The sequence below is a fragment of the Gopherus flavomarginatus genome, chromosome 2, assembly GCF_025201925.1.
Source record: "Gopherus flavomarginatus isolate rGopFla2 chromosome 2, rGopFla2.mat.asm, whole genome shotgun sequence".
Lineage (NCBI taxonomy): Eukaryota > Metazoa > Chordata > Testudines > Testudinidae > Gopherus > Gopherus flavomarginatus.
Genome location: NC_066618.1, coordinates 236810063 through 236829673, shown reverse-complemented (window position 1 = coordinate 236829673; position 19611 = coordinate 236810063). Strand labels below are relative to the sequence as shown.

At 42.3% G+C, this 19611-nt stretch overlaps 1 protein-coding gene across 1 annotated transcript; it reads right to left on the bottom strand.

The window, feature by feature from the left end:
- Positions 1-8972: 8972 nt before the first annotated feature.
- Positions 8973-12081, bottom strand: BHLHE22 (basic helix-loop-helix family member e22). Its single transcript, XM_050941243.1, has one exon. It carries the CDS (start codon positions 11483-11485, stop codon positions 10592-10594), a length of 894 nt encoding a protein of 297 aa, XP_050797200.1. The 5' UTR covers positions 11486-12081; the 3' UTR covers positions 8973-10591.
- Positions 12082-19611: the final 7530 nt, after the last annotated feature.

Below are 19611 nucleotides of genomic sequence, written 5' to 3'. Positions count from 1 at the left end.
TTTATTAGGAAGACTGACTGGACATAACCCCCTGAAAACTGGGTCATATTGACCATGGCCAGTCCAATTAGATTTCTGTATAACTGACACCCATATGATCAGTCAGAATCTGAGGTCAGTAAGCCTCAGTACCCAGAAGAGACCATTTGGGTTCAGAGTGGGTGAGTGAAAGTTTAGAACCCACATGCCCCCCATGAACCACATCAGTCCACAGTCTTTGGGCCTGAAGTGGACACACCCAAATGATTAACTCTGACACATTCTAGTTGGCTTTAGCCAGTCATGAAGCCACCCAAGAATGCTAGAGTTCTGTGATTGTTGCATGGCAGAGGGAGCAGTGCAAGGCTGTAATCCCATCTAGGGTGACCAAACAGCAAGTGTGAAAAATCGGGACAGGAGGTGGGTGGTAATAGGAGCCTGTATAAAAAAGACCCAAAAATCAGGACTGTCCCTATAAAATTGGGACATCTGGTCATCCTAATCCCATCAAATGTTTCTGGTGTGACCCTAAACCAAAAAAAGACCTTGAGTAGTTTTCAGCGTCACTAGAGCCCTAAAATGGATATCTGGTCATATATGTAAAGACTATTTCATTGCGTACAATGTGGAATTGTCATTAATCCTTCTTTTAAAAAGTCATGGTTTTTGCTCTCTTTTGCACCCTATTCATTGCCTCCCTGAAAGGCCTTGCAACCTTATGACCATCCCTCCCACATAGCTCATAAGGTTAGATAGGACTCCTCCTTACTGTATGTCGGGCCAGGAGTTATTCAGGTGCCACTCAAGCCACTGGAATCTCAGTTTTGCTCCCCTTTGTGGTAGAAAGGTGCACTGCCTAAGCCTTTTAAAAAGTGAAGCTGCTGAGCTTCTTGCAGGAACACGCTGCCCATGGTTGTGCCAGCTGCCAAAACTCACTGCCCCATGCCCCAGCAGCTCATCTTTTTAAATATAAAATTAAAGTACAGTTCCAGTGCAGCCACTTGTGGGAGCCGCTGGAAGACTCAGTCTGACTTTTAAAGTTAATATTTTTTTAACAAGTGAACTCCTCATGAACCAATGTGAACACTAAAATGTGAGTCTAATTGTTATGTATGGGTAATACCCACCTTGTAAGCAGTTGTATAGTCCTGTTTGAAAGGATTAGGGTACTTCCATGTATGATTATATGAATAGTTATGTGTAATTGTTTGCAAATTAGATTTGGCTACATTGCCATGTCTCTAGCAATGTGCTTTAATGTATTAAAAAACACGTAATAAATGTGCTTTCGTTTACTTCGTTAAGCCATATTGTATTACACTACTCTCAGAATTGTCATTTTGTTATTAGTAATCACTGATTTTTGTACTCATTTGTAGGGGTAGAAATTATAGTTTATTTCATTATTGCTGAATATTTGGATGCTGAAAAGATTGTCAATTGTTCTTAATTCCATAAACTGACATGTTGTAAATAGATGAACAAAGTGAGGTTCTCCTTTAATAGTTAGTGTCCCTCATTAAGGCTCTTAGATTGAATAAGGTACATCTGTGAATTTCTTAGCAAGAAAAGTGAAACTTCATGTACTTTACTAATCTGACCTTATATGTGAATTTTGTATTTCAAAAGATACAATAAAATTGAATGTATCTATTTGCATATTGAATGACTTTCCTTGTCCATCCGTCCCCCACACCTGAACGTACATTCTTTAGGCAGGATTACAGCTATTGCTTTCATTTAAAAAAACATACTGACTTATGTAGAGTATGGCATTCTGTTACTTGACCATGAGATTTTTAAAGAGAAAAAAGGTGAGTCAGTGTTAGACTATGATAACCATTGTTCATTTGTTAAAATACTCAGTCCTTTTAATCTTGCCCATCTTAAACCAGTCCTGAAGAGACAGTAAAGGAAGGAGATATTTCTGTAATGCTTATGGCAAACTTGAAAGGAGGTGTGAGTGGGTGCAACTCCACCATTAAACTCATTTCCAAATGTGGCCCTCAGTCTTTGACTCCTGTATACCACTGAGTACAGCAAAAGGCATGACAAACTAAGGAAAACAATGTAAAATGTTCCAACCTTAATAGGTCATTAATAAAAACATTTAAAAAATTAAATGTGGCTGTTGCTGTATACCAGTGATTTTCAAACTTTTGTACTGGTGACCGCTTTCACATAGCAAGCCTCTGAGTGTGACCCCCCCCTTATAAATTAAAAACACTTTTTTATATATTTAACACCATTATAAAAGCTGGCGGCAAAGCAGAGTTTGAGATGGAGGCTGGCAGCTCGCAACCCCCCATGTAATAACCTTACGACCCCTTGAGAGGTCCCAACCCCCAGTCTGAGAACCCCTGCTGTACACTTTGCAACATATGGCCTTGTACTAGGAAACTTAGCTTTTCTAAGAATCACTTGTCGTTGCTGGAATTCTTCAATTGGCTCTCTAATATGCAAGTCAAACATTGATGAGAACATTGTCTTTTGATTCTTAATGCGTACTTTTATTTTTAACAGTTAAGCGTGCCAGTGTGGGTTTTTTGGAGATGTATTTAGCAGAAAGCAGACTTGCATAGCTTTGCTATATTTCAGAAATAAGTTTGCATAACAATGTTTTCAAAACATTTACCTCACTTTGTAAAGAAAAAAGGCCATAGTGGTTAAAACTTTATTAAATGAACATTTTTGAGTGAAGTGAAGTATCCTTGCTGTTCTAGAAGCTAGCTGTGTGAGTGAAAAATTAGTTGCTGATTGTACTGTATTTTATCTAGTATTGGTCTTGACACTAAATGCTTTCATAAAGTTATTTAAATTGTGTGTGATACTTTAAAATTACTTGGCACACCACTTTTACACAATATATGTTCAATTCAGATAAATAACGTTATTTTTAACTGTGACAACAGAGAAACTTAAGGTTAAGAAGAAATTTAATGTAACTGGAGTATTTTTCTGCCAGTTATTTTATTCTGCTAAATTTATATTTATACGGACTTTAGAGTGACAACTCAAGAAAATAGTAGAATTACAACAATTTTAGGTAAAGGAATCACTTCTAGAAAAGTTGGATTCTTTAAAGAAATGTATATATTCACGTATAAAGTGCAATGAACAAGCAGCAAGAACTTTTCATTGCATCTATAGAATCATTCATCATACAATTGCATATTTTTCATTTGCAAGGACTGAATTAAAATTAAATGTTGGGTGCAATGTGATCTTTATCAGTTAATCATAAAACAGTTCTGTGTATTAAATTGCTTTTGCTATGCAGTGTGTTTCACTGCAATCTCAACTATGTACATGATTATTTATAATGGTAGAAATACACTTGCCTTCAAACATTACTGTATGACAAAATAAGAAGTTCAAACAAATTGGTTTCATCTATACTGAAACTATTCCTCTGAAAGTTTACTAGAAGTTTTAATAATGATTTGGTGTAATTTTTATTAAAGTTGACCTAAATTGTTCACAATACATGTTATTTTCTTACCAAAACAGTATTGATTGGGAGTACAGCAGAGTTGAGAAAGTACAAGTTAACAGATCCAGTAAGTATATACACTGTAAGACATAGCAATGATTTATTTTTGATCAGTTCATCCCACTTACTGCATCTCTCCTCAGATTGTTTAGTTGTTAACCTCATACTGTCAGGAAGTCTTTCCATTTCTATTTTCTTGTTTTGTGGGCCATTTAATTCACTATTCAGTATGTAAATATTTTTCAGTGGTCATCTAAAAATGAAATATTTACATCAACGTAATTGGAGTCTCAGAAAAGGGGGAAATTTGTAACTGCAATTCACTTAAAAGTCAGGATATTAAAGCTTGTACATGAAAAGTGGATGGACATCGATTGAGCAATAGATTAGAAGATTATCCTTTGAAGAGGAATTCTGTTTGTGAAATGCAGAAACACTCATTGCTTCCTGATGTCGCTTGGTTTTACAAGAGGACACCTTTTTACTTTTAATGCAGCAACATACTTGAAAAATTCACTCTAAGAACATGGCTATATGTCCAAGAATACCACTAATTTTAATTGAGATTTTTAAATGATAGAATTTAGTATTAAACTTATCTGATTAGATTTTAATGCTGCAAGAGGGATAGTACTTTGCACTTATTTCCACTTTTGAGTTATGGCTTAAAACTTCCTCAAATTAAAATATTACGCACCTCCAATTACTTTTTAGTCATCTGACCTCAGAATGAGACAGAGACCAGGCAGTCCTAAAAATACCACCTTCTTCAGTAACCGTTTGAGTGGGATAAAAGAAATGGGATTTCCTAATTAGCCAGTCTGTTAGCATGTTATGTCTGAATTCCTGGACCTAAATATGTATATTGATATAAAAGAGAAGAGCAGTTAGCCATAAACAGAGATACTTGGATATTAGAAAACGTTTGCAAATTATTAAGATTTGTAAAAATCCATGGTGAACTTTCTTCTGAAACTTCTTAGAAGAAATAATAACTGCTTTGGATAACCACTGATACCTTTCTAAGGTGTGATGAAGAGGTTAATTTACAGTTAACTAGCAGTTTGAGTATCTTTAATGTTTCAGTTTTGCCCATAGTAGAAATGTATTTTCTTTTCTATTTTAATCTGTGGCAATTATATAAGGAAATGGTGGTTTATCTACAATGCATCATTTTGCTATAGCTTTCAAATCAGTTACAGATCTGATATGTGCAGATATGAATTTAAAAATATAGCAGTCAAATGCTTGAAACAGATCATACATTTATTTCACGTCTCTGAATCAGGGTGAGAGGACAAGGGCGAGTACGGGCTTTGGGAAACGTTTAACTCTTGCAAAGTCTGCATGAGGATAGCCCGTGCAAATTAAAGTAAACCCATTAGAAAGCATTTCTATTAGCATGTTGAAATGGAGCTGATCTTTAGCCATTATTCTGTAGAGCCACGGGGCTGGACTGTAGAGCAAAAGCTTGTGAGCTCTTAGCAAACGTGCTGCAGTGTTTCTTCAGCAACAGCAGTGACTAATATGTTCCGAGTTACCCCTCAGTGTAAAAGAAAAGCCAAACCAAGCAAGCGCTTCCTGTGTACTGCAACTTGTCTATCTTGTGAAGCGATGGTACCTGATCTGCTTAACCCTTGCTACGCCTGAATGAACGATTAATATCAGTATTTTCTATAGGAAGGGAGAACCCATTACTGAACTCTGGTGAACGTTGCTCCACTCGAGCCCACGAGGGTCTCTCGGAAGGAACGCTGAAGGATCGGGACAGGTGAAGATTCAGGGAAAGGAAATAAATAAATGTTCTCCCTTGAGCTTCTGCCCCGGTCTTGCCTGGCACGGCGGAGCGTTAAGGGAAGAAAGAAGTCCCGCGAAATAATTTTCCCTTCTGTCCACACTAACAAGCCAAATTCCTGGGAGTGCAGGAGCTGGAAATCCACTTGCCCCAAGAGAGCGAGAGCACTAAGGGGGAAATCCCAGTGGGGCATTTCCAGCTGCCTGATTGGAGAGAAGGAGGAGCAGTAATGAGCCTCGGGGAACTCAAAGCCCAGGACAATTAGCTGCACTACACAAGGAGAGCGGACTGCAATCGGTGGCAGCCTCTGTATAGACAGTGCAGCTAAAGAATCCGTGCTCCACATTGAAAGGCGAAGCAGCTTCGCTTCTCCATGGCAATCTGTTAAATTAATGTTTATATAAAACGGGCGATCTTGTTTTAAAAAGGGGAACCAAAGTCAGCCAATCCAGCCCCCGTCAATTAACCTGGCCCTGCAACTGAGCAGTGAGCAGACTAACTTCCTTTAAATGTACCTGTCAGGCAGTGACTCGCTCTGCCATCTGATTAAAAGCCCAGTTTAAAGCGCCCCTGAGGGTATCGGCAATGGGCGAAATCACAATTATAAAGGATCCTGGCGATAGCATACGCACTAGTGGCTCATTTATTTTTCCAACATCCCACTTTTAAAAAAAAAGTGTTAATTGCTGCAAACTTTCCCAGCACGTGGATAATTTACTTTGACGGCTGCATTTTAATTAAAAGCCAACTTATTTATGTTTCTGATGTTTATATTGCGCAATTTAATTACGTTTAGAGGCAGCACCGCATCGCCCCCCTCCCAATCCTAAATCACATTTTCATTAAAGGTTTGAATAAGAAAACTCACTTGACCACTATTCATTATCTCTTCCCCTCCATGCACACAAGTTCACTTACCCATTCATTTAGTCACTTACTCATTCCAGCAGATCCGCTGCAACTGCTGCCAGCCGGGCTGTGCACACTCATAATTATTTGTCAAAGTCTAGAGAGTGTATGAGCCCTTTTTCTAGCGGTAATTAGTTACCATAGCATCTAATACGTAAATGTGCCCAGAGCACACCATTAACAGTTAAACGAAGGATTCAATTTAACACATGATTATATCTTTCATAAGTCATTACATTAGGAAAGTCAATGTCACTCATGCTGGGACAGTCGCAGGATTAGAACTGGGGAAAGGGCAGGGGGTGAGGGGGAGTCTGGCTTGGCAACCGAAGCTTAGGGGTGATTTTGGCGCAGGCAGGTTGGATGGGCTCGGTTTGGCTGGGTGTTGGGCACAATCTCGTCCAGGGTCTGGTCAGTTTGGATCCTATTGGGCTCCATCAGGAAAGAAAGGGGGAAATCCCCCCACGCGCGCGCACCCCGCTGGTCTGACAGAGACAATGTGTAAGACTGGTTCCGTGTCAGGTCCCAGCGACGCTACTGATTACAGGGGAATAGGCGAGAAGTGTTAAAAGCGGCACCGCCTCGGAAACTGTCACAGACTCCACAAAAAGAAGGTCAGATCAGTCACCCCCTGACAGGAGGCGCTGGCCGCGACTGAAACGCATTTTCTGCGCCAGCTCGGCTGATCCTCGCAGCTAACTCAGGCTGGCGCAAACCAAGCTTATAAAAGCAGCTGGGGTGTGAGGGTGGTGGTTCTTGGAGGATTGCACTGCAAAAAATACAGCGCGAATTGAAACCACTAGGACGGCATCTGCGTGCACACAGCTAGAGAACGGTAGCGACATTGGTGGCTCAGAACTAGCTTTGATCTCAACTGCCAGCTCGGTCGTTTAAATGTCAAATTTCAGACAACTTGAGCTTCCCGAGTGAATGCCTGGGGAGAACCGCTCCTAGGCGGCTGGGGCTGTCGTAGCAAGTCGCTGCTCTCTAGCAAACTTTTGGTCACTCGTCAGCACGTTAAGGCACTTCCAAAGAATGTCCCAGATCACAGGAACTAGCTCAGAGTCAGTTCCAGATCTGCGGAGACCTCGGATCAGTGCAGGTTGTTAACTGTGCAGAGCAGCTGTTTTCCAGCCTAGGAGGGGACGTGTTTGAATTAAAGTAGCGGAACAAGCCAGCCTTACTTAAAAAGTTTGGCCCCACCCTTTGATTCATAAAGACACCCCCCCAGCCTTCACTTTGCCTTCCATAGCAATGATCATCATAGCATTTCCACACGGGATTATTAAAACTGCTGGAAATCTTCCTTTTCCACTCCATAATTTGTTATGCGGTACTAATTGCAGCGAGAATTGAGAAACCAGCCGCACCTACGAGCGGACTATTTCAAGGAAGTCTTTGTCATGAGAAATATGAAGCAGTAACTCTTGCAGCAAATGTGGCCTGAGATGTTAATATACGCGCGCGCGCGCGCACACACACAAAAGAGTCAGACGGGTAGCTGTGGTTAATTCCTAATCAGAATGATGGACAGCAGAGACAGAACAATACAAACTAATGGCTGTGTTGCTGATCACTTTACCCCTTGATTAAAGACACCCAATTATGGCTCAGAACAGTGTCGTAATTATGTTCCTTAATCACATCCAGGAGGTTTAATTGCCTTAACGATGTGTTTCATTAAATGAATTTAGGTATTATAGTCGACAGTTTTCATACACAGTTGTTTTCAAATTAACATAATATTAGACATCGTCATGGAAATTGTTTTAATAATCATAATTAGACGCACCCAGGCTTTGTCTGGTAAATGCTGAGAGACGGCTCTGCTTGCGCCTGGGGGCTGAGCTGCCCACCCTGCCTGGGCTGCCTTCCCACAGCTTCGTGGCACTTTGCAGTTATGGTTCCTGAAAAGTTACAGGTTCTGATTAATCTCTTTGATGGGAAGCGGAGAGGAAAATATGTATCCCCTTCTACCCCGCTGGATGGGGCTATCATTAGAAGCTGACACTACCCAGAGCCAGTAAATGGAGCAGACTGTATGCAGCGGGCACATACACATAACCCCGACCCCAGCAGGCTGGCGGTGGGTCTGGGCTCCACGGAGGAAAGAGCTCTAGTGCTGCCCTCTCGGGACCCCTCCGCTGAGCCGGATGCTCAGGCTCCAGCCCAACGCGGGCAATAGGCACTTCAGCACTGAGGTTCCTACTGGTACGTACAATCGAGCCTGACTGCTCCCCGGGGGCGACAAGCAAGCCGCTTTTGGACTGGAGGCTCGAGCTCCCAGAAAGTTTAAGGAACTACAAAGAGGACCAAAAAATGTCCAGCTAACTGTGTGTGTGTTCTTTCCCCCCGCCCCATCCTGTAAGCAATTGCAGACCGTTACTCTTGTTAACACCGCCATATGTGGGAACATACCAAAACCCTAACAGCTTGCATCTTTCCAGCATTAGCTCCCTCCCAGACTGGTTTTATCTCCAGGCTGGAAGTGTGAAGAGAGCCTTCAATCGGCCTACAAGCAAACTTGAGGGCTTTTCTCTCTCTTCCTCGGCCTCTCACTACTGCCTTCATTTCTCTTTAATTGGCACGGGGTTGACTCGTTGCAAGAAACAGGTGAACAATAACAATGGATCTGTGTCAAGAACGTGAATGCCACAGTCCCCGAGCCATGCTATTTTTGTGTTTGGCACCCAGGCAAAGCGAGAGAAAGAGGATACCCCCCCCCCGTTCCTGGTACAAAGCACAGCATAATAAAAAGTTTGTTGAAAATATTTTAATAAAGATTCTTTCCGACATAGATACACATACAAACGATCGTACATTGCTGTCACCATCTGATCGACCTATTTAATATATATCACTCTTTACACATCCATGACCTGCCAACAGATCCATCACGGCTCCTATTTTGCCATCCAACCTGACAGTCCGAATTTGTATTACCAGCAAATAGTGGAAAAGAGCAGGACTCCTTTTTGAAGCGGGGAGGGGGGAGTGGGAAGGAATATCTTAATTTACAAATGGCAGAGAGCCACTCAGCCATGCAAACTCAGACTGAACGCTCACTTTGGGTGAAGGAACACTTTTTGCTCTTCTCCCTATTTTATTTTTCCTTAGATTAAAAAAAAATAGATTTCAGGCCTTCTGTAACTCACCCCAAAGTATTTCAATTTAAATAAGCATCCAGTCAGATTAATTTACATACATATTGAGAGCAATTAAATTATACCTTTGGAAAAATAAAGAAAATAAACAAAAAAGAGAGAACAGCGCCTGGGAACACGAGCTTGGCAAGTGTCTCCCCCCATCCCCATAGGAGCTATTGCTTTGATGCCTTGTAAAAGTAAATAGCTATTACCCTTTACAATGCAAAGAACCCCCTTTTTAAGAAGTCAGTTAATTGCGAATTAAGAATACACCTTTCCTGTGATTTTTGGACTGAAGCAATTTATTAAAGCTCAATTTAAATACAGGGATGATGCAACTTAAAATCCAGACGACCTTTCATAAACCTAAGCAGCTTCGATACAGCAATAGTTTGCGTATATGTTGTTGGCAAATAAACGTTTTAAAAACACTTGGCACACAGTTTTAGTTAATCCATAAAACAGAATTTTAGAAGCATTTTAAAACAATCTGCACATAAGACCCGTGACCTTAACATATGATAAATATTGTTGGCATGGAAGGGTCCTTGAAAGAAGAATAAATATCATGTCTTGTTTATACATCATTGCAACGTGGAAAGAAACAAGGTGCACATAAATATTTGTTTTAAAAATGCAATATTTTCAGCCACACGGAGTAGGGTGTTAGTTTCTCTCTCTCTCTTTAAATCACTCTCGCCAAAACTTCGCGCATTTTCACAGGATCAAAGTTCAGAGACAATAAAAAATACAAGTCAGTCTTTCATAACAATGGTTCAGTCTCTTGGTTTCGTTTAAATAAGTAGTCTACATTTCAAGTTTGTTTGGCGCCTGGCTCAGCATCGAAACAATTGGTTGCAAGTGCCCCTTCTGATTTGTCTGAATGACCATGCAGCTGGAGCACCCCGCCACTCACCCCTGGTCCTCAGCTCGCTGGGACAGAGTCCCCGAGTCCCAGTAAGCGAGATTTAAATATATCAGCCGGGGAGCGGGGGGGGGCTTCCTTCTTCGTCCCCCGGCTGCTATTTCTCAGCCTCTCTGCTTACACACACACACACACACACACACACACTTGCGATTTTTTACTTCGCTGAGGTCTTGGTTGCGATCAAGTCACCACTTCCACGAGGAAAGCCCTCAAGCCCACCCCCGGCCCTTTCCAAAAGAGAAAAAAAAACCCATAAGCCTAATAACCGCGAGAAACGGAAGATTTAGCTTAAGTCCTTGCCCCGAGTCCCTCCCCGCCAGCTCCTTGCCCTGCCCGGGGCTTTAAGGCTTCTCCGTGCACTGTTTGCAGAGGCTGGAGGAGACGCTGTTGAAAATGGCACATTTCTCCGGGCAGGAGCTGGCAGGGGGCAGGCCGGCGCTGAAGGGGTAGCCGGCCGCCTGCTCGTAGGCGCCGAGCGCTGGGTGCAAGGCGGCGGCCGCGGCCGCCGCCGCCGCCGCCGAGCTGGGCAGGGAAGCGGCCGAGATGGCCTGGCCCTGGTTGAGATAAGCCACCAGGCGCCGCATCTCCTCCAGAGCCTGCGCCTGCATGAGGATGTAGTTCTTGGCCAGCAGCAGCGTGGCGATCTTGGAGAGCTTCCGCACCGAGGGGCTGTGCGCGTAGGGGATCACCGCCCGCAGCTCGTCCAGCGCGTCGTTCAGGTCGTGCATCCGCCGCCGCTCGCGCGCGTTGATGTTGAGCCGCAGCGCCTTCTGCTCCTTCGACTTCTTGCTCCCGCCCAGGCCGTGGCTGTTGGAGCAGCCGCCCTCGGCCGCCTTCAGGCCCCCCCCGGCGCCCCCCGCCCCGGGCGAGGCGGCCCGCGGGTCTCCCCCGCGCAGCACCAGCTCGCAGCGCCCGTCGCTGTCGTCGTCGGGGCTCTGCTCGCCGCCGCTGCTCTCCGCCACCGAGCTGCGGCTGGTGCTCTCGCCGTACTTGCCGCACACCGAGCCGGCCGGCAGCGAGAGGGGGTCGCCGGCCCCCAGCGCCGCCCCGGGCTGCAGCAGCCCCTCCGCCTCGCCCGGCTCGAAGCAGCTGAGGGGCGAGGGCTGGCGCTCGCGCGGGTGGCTCAGGTCGAGCCCCGGGGGCGCGCGGAAGGCGGCCTCCATCCTCGCGGCCGAGGCGCCGAGACTCTTGTGGAACAAGTCCTCCTCCGCGGCCAGGCTGAGCGCCCGCTCCATGCTGCCCGCCGGGCTCCTCCGCGTCGCCTTCGCTGCTGGCCGCGAGCTCTCACCAGGGGATGCGCTCGGGCATTGTGAGCTGCGAGCAGCCCCCTCGTCCGCCGTTTATCTTGCTTGGCTTCACCTTCAAGAGATTTCCGGCCCCAGCAGCCGCCGCAGACGGGGGAGTCTTTTACATCATTAGCTCGGCGAGTAGGTTATTATGAGGAAGACTCGCCTGTTGGGACAGAGCTCGCTACCCAATCAGGTTAACGTTTTAATTAATAGGATTAAAGCGGTGACAAACAAGCCCAGGCGCTAGCTGGCCCTGAGTCTGAAGAGTTCCATTTCCCAGGAATGAAGACAGGCAGCAGCTAGAGCTTTATAAAAGGCGCCTGCTCTATTATTCTCCCTGCCATCTGTAGACACAGCTCCACGCATATGTTTGCAAGACGTTGTGTCCTGTTAGGAGCCCAACAACTGCCTTTAGCTTGACATGTGTGGCGACTTTCACTCATCAATGAGCACTCTAAAAGCCCTGCTCAGAGCTCGCGATGGGCTTCGCCTCCTTCAGCAAATTACGGAGCTGCACTGCGGAGGTGCCCACTCGAGCGCTTTCCTGCAAGTGCTGCCAGCACACTTCTGCTAACTTAGCAAGAGAGAGTCACTCCCCACCCCCACCCCGTTTACATGAACTTAGATCTCCCAGCGGAAAGGGAGCGAGCGCGTGGAACAGCAAAAGCGAGGCTGCTCCTTGCTAACTCACCGTAAAAGTTCACCTTGGCTTCGGACAACACAATCTTTTTTCTCTCGTTCGAAACAAATTGAGAACAAACTGCAAGATGCTGCTTTTCTCTGCCCCCTCCCCAGCTTTACAGTTTTCCACTCGCAGATTTGCTACTTCATAGTAATGGCCCCCCATGTTTCGATAAAAATAAAAGCATCAGCTTTAAAATAAACTGACTTGGGGGCAAATAATAATAGTAATTAATGACCAGCTTTTTTAGCGATTTCTTCCTTATAATAAGGGTACTTTACAAGGACGGTCCTGCCTACCTCAGAAAGGGGGGGTAGTTTGTGCATCTGAATGTATCAGATCAACTTGAGATCATGTAATTCATTAATATTATCCGCCATGTATTTCTATTTCTTAGGCTTCAGCTAAAACTCTTCACCTTAAGGCCACTTTCCTTACAGCCGGGCTCTCCCACTAAAGTGTAAACACATGCACTTGTCTAAAATGTGTCCTGCTGATCCTCTAATAATAGAGACAAGCAGCCCTTTCTCCTTTTATTGTAATCGCATTGAAAGCCCATGGTATTTAGAGGCAGGTTTTCATTCTTATGACATCAGTAAAAACAATATTCCCCAACACCTCCAGTGCACCATTCTGTTGTGGCAGAATTACCGAAGGCTCTGAAATTTTTGGTTTCTCTGGTTTCATTAAAAACCTTTTAATTGTGTCGTTCCGAGATGGCCCCAGGTGTTGGACTCTTTTCATTACATTTTGCTCTAATGTGATGAAATTCTAATTCTCTCCTTACCATATGGTTAAATTTGCCCACTGAGAATTAGTTGAAAAAGGAAAAATAATCTATTAATCTCTGTAATAGATTCACAAATGAGGTTCGCCACAGAACCTGGTTTTGAATGGTAATATCAGAACAGTTGGGTGCCTTGTTTCAGGAAAGAAAGGACCAGGCTACAACAACAGAGACGTTTGAATTTTCACCTGTAAAGAATAAAAAGAAGCCAAGCTGCAGATTTTCAAAGTAATTGACTGAGATTTCATCTAGAAGGACATGGCTACAATACAGCCTTCAGTCACCTTGTGTCTTTATATTTAAAATGAACAAACAAACCTAACACCCCCCTCCACACGCCCTATTCAGCCTCCACCCTACCCCCATCCTCACCCAAGTCTAGCATTTGACTTGTGCAAACGTCACTGATTGAAACTCAAAGTGCACATTCAAATCCAGTTTCTTTTTTATAGATACTTCTGTTAATCTCTATCATTATTAATCCAAAATGATCCATTCTGTCTCAGACCTGAGGAAGAGCTCAGTGTAAACTCGAAAGCTTCTCTCTCTCACCAACAGAAGTTGTTCCAGTAGAAGATATTACCTCACCCACCTTGTCTATTAATTCAAAGGCATTTTAGGTTTATTGTTTTCCAATTAGCAACTTCATTTTCACTGGGATCATAAACGAAGAGCTTGATAATTACAATAGGTTTTTATCTGTTTAATATCAACTTGTAAAACTCATTTGATCACTTAAGGATGACGAATGCTATTATTGTAATTTGATGGTTTAAGGAGAACATTTTACTGCTCCCAGTTTGCTTCGTCGCAGAGAGGCTTTCTGCGAAATCTCTCTGGCTGATATATGGCTTCATTAATCCTGCCTTTCTCTTTTGCTTGAAACTTTTCGGATGGTGTATTCACCTGCACTGTAAACAGTTTGGGAGCTGGACGATTGAATGGCTCTGATGTTGCTTCAGGGTTAAAGAGATTTCATCATGATCAGAGTCCTGATCACAGAACTAGGGGATGGTTATCGGAGTGATTAATGCTTTGTCATGCTTTGGACAGGTGCAACACGCATAAAGGACAGGTGCAACTAGTATAAGGTCACGTTATCAACAATGATATTTAATAAACCTAGTTTTGTAATTTCCGAGTGGGCCATAGCTCTTTTCCACTTTCTGCCATCATCCGGGGTGTCGGTGCTTACCTGATTAAAGACAATATTATCTATCTAGCTATAATCTTCCTTTGTTTTCTTTCTCTGTCTGTCTCTACTTGTGATATGTATCAACCACCTTTCTGCTCATTCACTCTTGATCTGCCATACTTAAGTGTTCAGACGGTCTATCAAGCTTCAACTTATATTTACTACCTTCCCCTCCCCAAAGCCCCCACCTTCTTCCAGTCGCATTTGGTGTGAGCCATCCTGGATCACACTCCTCTGGGCTCCCTGCAGAAGGTGGCTGTTAAATAGTCACCAGTAACTTTGGTTTGGAAGCAGGAAAAAGAATTTATAGAAGCTTTAAATGCGGGGCTTATAAAAAATACCCGAGGAATGGTCTTCGAGGTTTATGCACTCGTAAACTTTTGCTGATTGCTTCTGGGAAGTTGTCAGGCATTTAACACTGCATTTATCTTACGGTGCAATGAAAACACATCTGCCCAGTGTCTCGTTACCTGGTTTAATTGTGACACAACCCTATGTCACTCACTAGACTTCCATCTCTTTCATTATGTCGGTAGCAAGCAGCCGGGAGCTGAGGTGAAGAAGGGAAGGAGATAAAACGCCTTAACAAATCAAACAACTTCGCCGTTATGCCCAAGAAGCATAAACTGCGGGTGAACTTTCCTGGACTGCGGGGCGGTGCTTCAATTTGCAAGAGTGGTGAGAGCAGGGAGGCCGAAAAGAATTATGCCCATTTCAGGAAAGCATGGTCGGGCTTTCGACAAGTTTATTTCTCTGAAGTTTGGCTGTGAGCACAGCGTCCCTGCCAGGCAGCTTACCCCAAATATTAAGCTGTACCCTGTACAGCAGTAAAATAAGAATCACTTTAAATGATAATGGCCTCAGAGATTACACAATTTATTACTGAAAACGTGAACGCAGTTTTTTTTTAGGTGCACTGGTGTATGAAACTAGCTAGATCTTCACCTAATGAACAATTCTAAAGCCCCGGGTCCTAAATTTCAAGCGTTGGAGGGGGGATTAGAAAACCCTTCCAGTAAACAGATCGCCGAGTAGCGCATAAAGTTGTGTATTCCGTTTGCTATAAAACTCAAGAAAGCCAGAATCTCCCATTTATGTCTGGATATACCCAGAAGTTTAATGATAGCGAGGCATATTTTATAAAGATTAAGACAGTTTCATTGCAGCCGAAGAGACTACTGTAACTCCCCAGAGCTTTGACATGCTTTGGAAATAATTGGCATTTCACTGATACCAGAAGAATAACTCTCCGATCAAACTAATATTAACATGAGATTCAAGTTTACTCCGCTCTGGCCGCACTAAAGACTTCATCAGTGTGTCCCCACACGCGGCTACATGGATTTGACACTGAACCTACGTGAAAGGAAAGCCAAATATCAAGTTAAAATATTTTGTAATAACACTCCAATGTACAGTATTTTCTTTATTTTCCCCACTGTTTCTTCCACTCTCGAGATGCTTGTAGCTTCGTCGTAGCAATATCTTGTTAAACATTTTATTGACTCTTAGAGAACCATCAACCCAGTCCGGAAATAAAATAGCTATTTTCACTAAATTACCAGCTTCTCCTACAAATTCGCCTAGAAGTGTGTGTGTGTGTGTGAAAATTACACTACAGTACCTGAAGGTCTGGCCCTTGACAAATCATGTTGTGTCTCAACAACTGGGGAAAGATCTGGTTTTTTGAAAACAGCGCAGAGAGTAAACAATCCTTACAAAATCACACCTTGTGAAATGTCCCCATGTGCCTGATAGCTTACACTGAAATATATTGGACAATAATTGGGCCCTGCAATCCCCCAAAGGAATTTCATGTGCTTTATGGGACATGTTTATAGCTTCAATTGCTTACAAACGTCCCAAACCCCAGCGAGTAATTATTCTAAGATAAGAAAAAGAATAGACTTGAAGTTTTGTTGCTATGGAGAAAATTCTGTCTTGTGACTCAAATCTACCTCTAATGCTTACCTCGATCTCCCTCACCCAGGGCTAAGCAAACGTTGGCCAAATAACTTCTTTTGTAATTAAAGCGATACAACTAGCTGTTCATTTGGCAGTTTCAAGGCGCAATAGGAGGGTTAAGAAAAGCCCGATAGAAGGTAAACTTTCCCAGTCAGGATGAGTATCCCTTTTGAAAGTCAGGAACCATGCCGCATCATCAAAGTGTTTTTAAAGCACCTTAGGTATTCAAAGCTTACGCGCCGGTTGTTGAGAAAGAGGGCAAAAGGATCAAAAGGGACTTCTTAAACAGCTGATAACACGTGTGTATTTCTGCGGAGTATCCCCAACAGTAAATCCCCTACAGGATGGGAGTTGTGGTCGGGTACAGCTAACCATTCTTTACTACTGTAACTTTTGGAGCAGGTTTGCTGTTCGTTATACTGCAAATGCTAATCCAAAAATACACCCTCCTAAGGGACAGTTCTCCCCACAATTAGTTTTTCAGGCGAAGACGGTCAGAAAACTGCACTGAGTAGGAAACTGTGGATGTAGTTTAGCGATCAATTACACTGTGATTAATAAAAGCAAAGAATATTTTTTTGGTGTGCTTGACACTTCACCTTTACAAGAGAAATACCTAACCTCCTTTAGTTGTGCACTAACAGTTATCCAGATGGGAGGGCTGGGAATTAACTTCCCTACATTTTGGACAGAAAGAAGACCTGTGGGATAAAATGAAAACACTGGTGTAATGTGATGGCATTGTTTTAAAAATGCACTGTACTTAATAATACGTCATTATCGCAGATTAGATATAGGGAGGAAGTATTCTGTGCCTTTATTCACTGAATTGCAATTTCATGTATAGCAGTTGGTCTGGTTTGACTCACACCGCAGTCCTTTCCCCTCATAAAGTTATGGCATGCTACAGTTTTTCTTTCATTGATGATTAAACTTTAAACGAAACTCTGACGAGGAACGACACAGCTACTAAAGTGTTTGACTCGGCGATTTAAAATCCACAGCACCATCTCCTGGCAAATGGGGGAATAGCTTAATTTAAAGCAAGTAATTCCTTTGGGGCTATTCCATAAGAAATTCATGAAGTTGAAATAAAGATAACCAGTCTTGAACTCCAGTTAGGGAAAATTGAGTCTAGGAACTTCTTTCTACAGCAGCACTCTAAGAAGATTTTTCGTTGGCATGGCTAATGGAAACATTATTTCCTCTGAAGTCTGTTGGGTGAATGGATATTATTGGAAGACAGACACAAGCCTTGCCAGAAGTTTTGCATAACTATATTTATATATAGGCACTCCATTAAATGTATGTCTCTGACACATACATTGGATGGAGAAAAATGATAATATTATTTTTGTGACAGCATTCAAATCACTTGTATGTGATGCAATAAACCTGTCCAGCCTTTAGGCTGAGAGTTTCAAGTGAGCCAAAAAGAATTAGTTGCCAGATCCCACTGGAATTCAATGAAATTAATTGTCCTTTTGAGTAATTAAAGATATGGCCAACTTCATTCATGTGATGCATATTCAGTAGTTTATTAGTGAGAACTTGTTTTACCTCTTTTTCCAAAACAAAATTAAAAAAAAAAAGATAGCGTAGACCCTGTTTAATCCATCTAATGTACTACCCTGTACTGTTTGTTCCTTGTACTATATACTCCAGTGCTTTGTCCAGTCCAGCTTTAAATGACTGCTGATTGAACTTTCATTAGCAGACTGTTCCACTGTGTAATTGAGCTCACCCTTAGGATATTTTTCCTGATATTCAGCCTAAATTGCGCATTGCCTAATTCCAGCCACTTGCTTCTGCCTTACTTATCGCCCCTTTAAGGCTCAGGACAATTAATTCCTCAATTTCCCTCTGTTTATATACCTGTGGGGCAGATCCTCAGTTGCTGTAAATTGACATAGCTCCATTGAAATCAATAAACAATGACAATTTATACTATTTGATATTTTGCCCCATAGTCTATCTGCAGACTTAATCCCACTCTCTGTATTCAGACTAGACTCTGACTGAGGTGAAATGGTGTATTGCTGTCATAAGAAATGTGGGATTGGGCCTCTACAGACTTTATGTGGCCAAGCTACACATATTTAGTTCTTTTAATATTTCATTGAAAGTCAACTTATTTAGCCCTTTAATATTTTTTCTTCTGTTCTTGAACTCTCTCCAGTTTGTCAACATCTTGCTGGTACTGAGGTGCTTACACCTATAAACAGTCTCCTAAGTACCTTCTTATCCATGGAGTACAGAGAGAGGGGCCTCTATCACTTCCCTGTCTCTATGTTAGAAGCCCAGAAATCATATTGGATTTTTTTTGGTTACTGTAAAGCATTGCAATCGCCTACCTAATTTTCCTGCAACCCATACATCCCTATGTGTACGTAGGCATCCACGTACAATACATCTACTGTACTCTCTTCAGCCACCATTTTGCAATTATATAAAAAAAACGTGCTCATGTGCAGCATGTTGGCCTCTTTATAAATCCATGCTGCTAACTGGCCGTGATTCCACTCTCCCTTAGGTGCTTAGAGATTTTTTTCCCTTTTAATACTATTTCCACTATATTACTACAGACTGAAGTTAGACTTACCAGATGGTATGTGACAGAATCATTCTCTCTCTTCCTTCCCTACTCTCCCTTTTTTAAAAGACCAGTAATGCTGCCTTCTTTCTAAATCTGTCTGACCTCCCGAGTTCTCTGTAAATGTTTAAAAATAATTGTGTGTGATTAGGTAAGTTCATTAAATAATTCCCTTTACACCTCAGAATGCTCATCATCCAGACTGGCTCAGTTTCCTGTATTACATTGTTTCCAGTACCTTCTTATCTACTTTCTATCAACAATTATAATAACCATCATGTCTCTATTCCTAATTGTTTTTACTGCCTTTCTTTATTTTTCTAGAAAATGCAATTCAGTAGTTCTGCTATTTTGGAATCATAATTAATTTCATTATCCTCCTCATAGACTAATGGGTCTATTTTCGCTCTAGTAATTTTCCCCTCTTCTTTATATTACCTATAAATAAAGGCTGATTTAAAATATATCTTAAATAGTGACGCCAGGTACTGTATTGAAAAATATACAAATGAATCCTAGGGACTCAGTTATACTCTATAAATAAGGCAATTTTATATGTTTAATAACTTCCTGTGAACATAAAATGTAAAAAAGTGTGTTGAAGAAATACAGTTTTCCAAGAGACACACTCCATATATTTAACAGAGAAGATACAGCTTTGTGTTTTAAGATGAATTAAAATTGTAGATCATTGCCCCTTTATATCACCACAACCACAATACTAAGTAACAAAAAGAACAATGGTTTTTCCTTGGATTACTTTACTAAATTCATACTTTAATCTTTTGGTAGATGTTGTTTTTCAAGCATACTCAGATGTCTGATTGTCAGCTTTATATCTCAGGAAGTA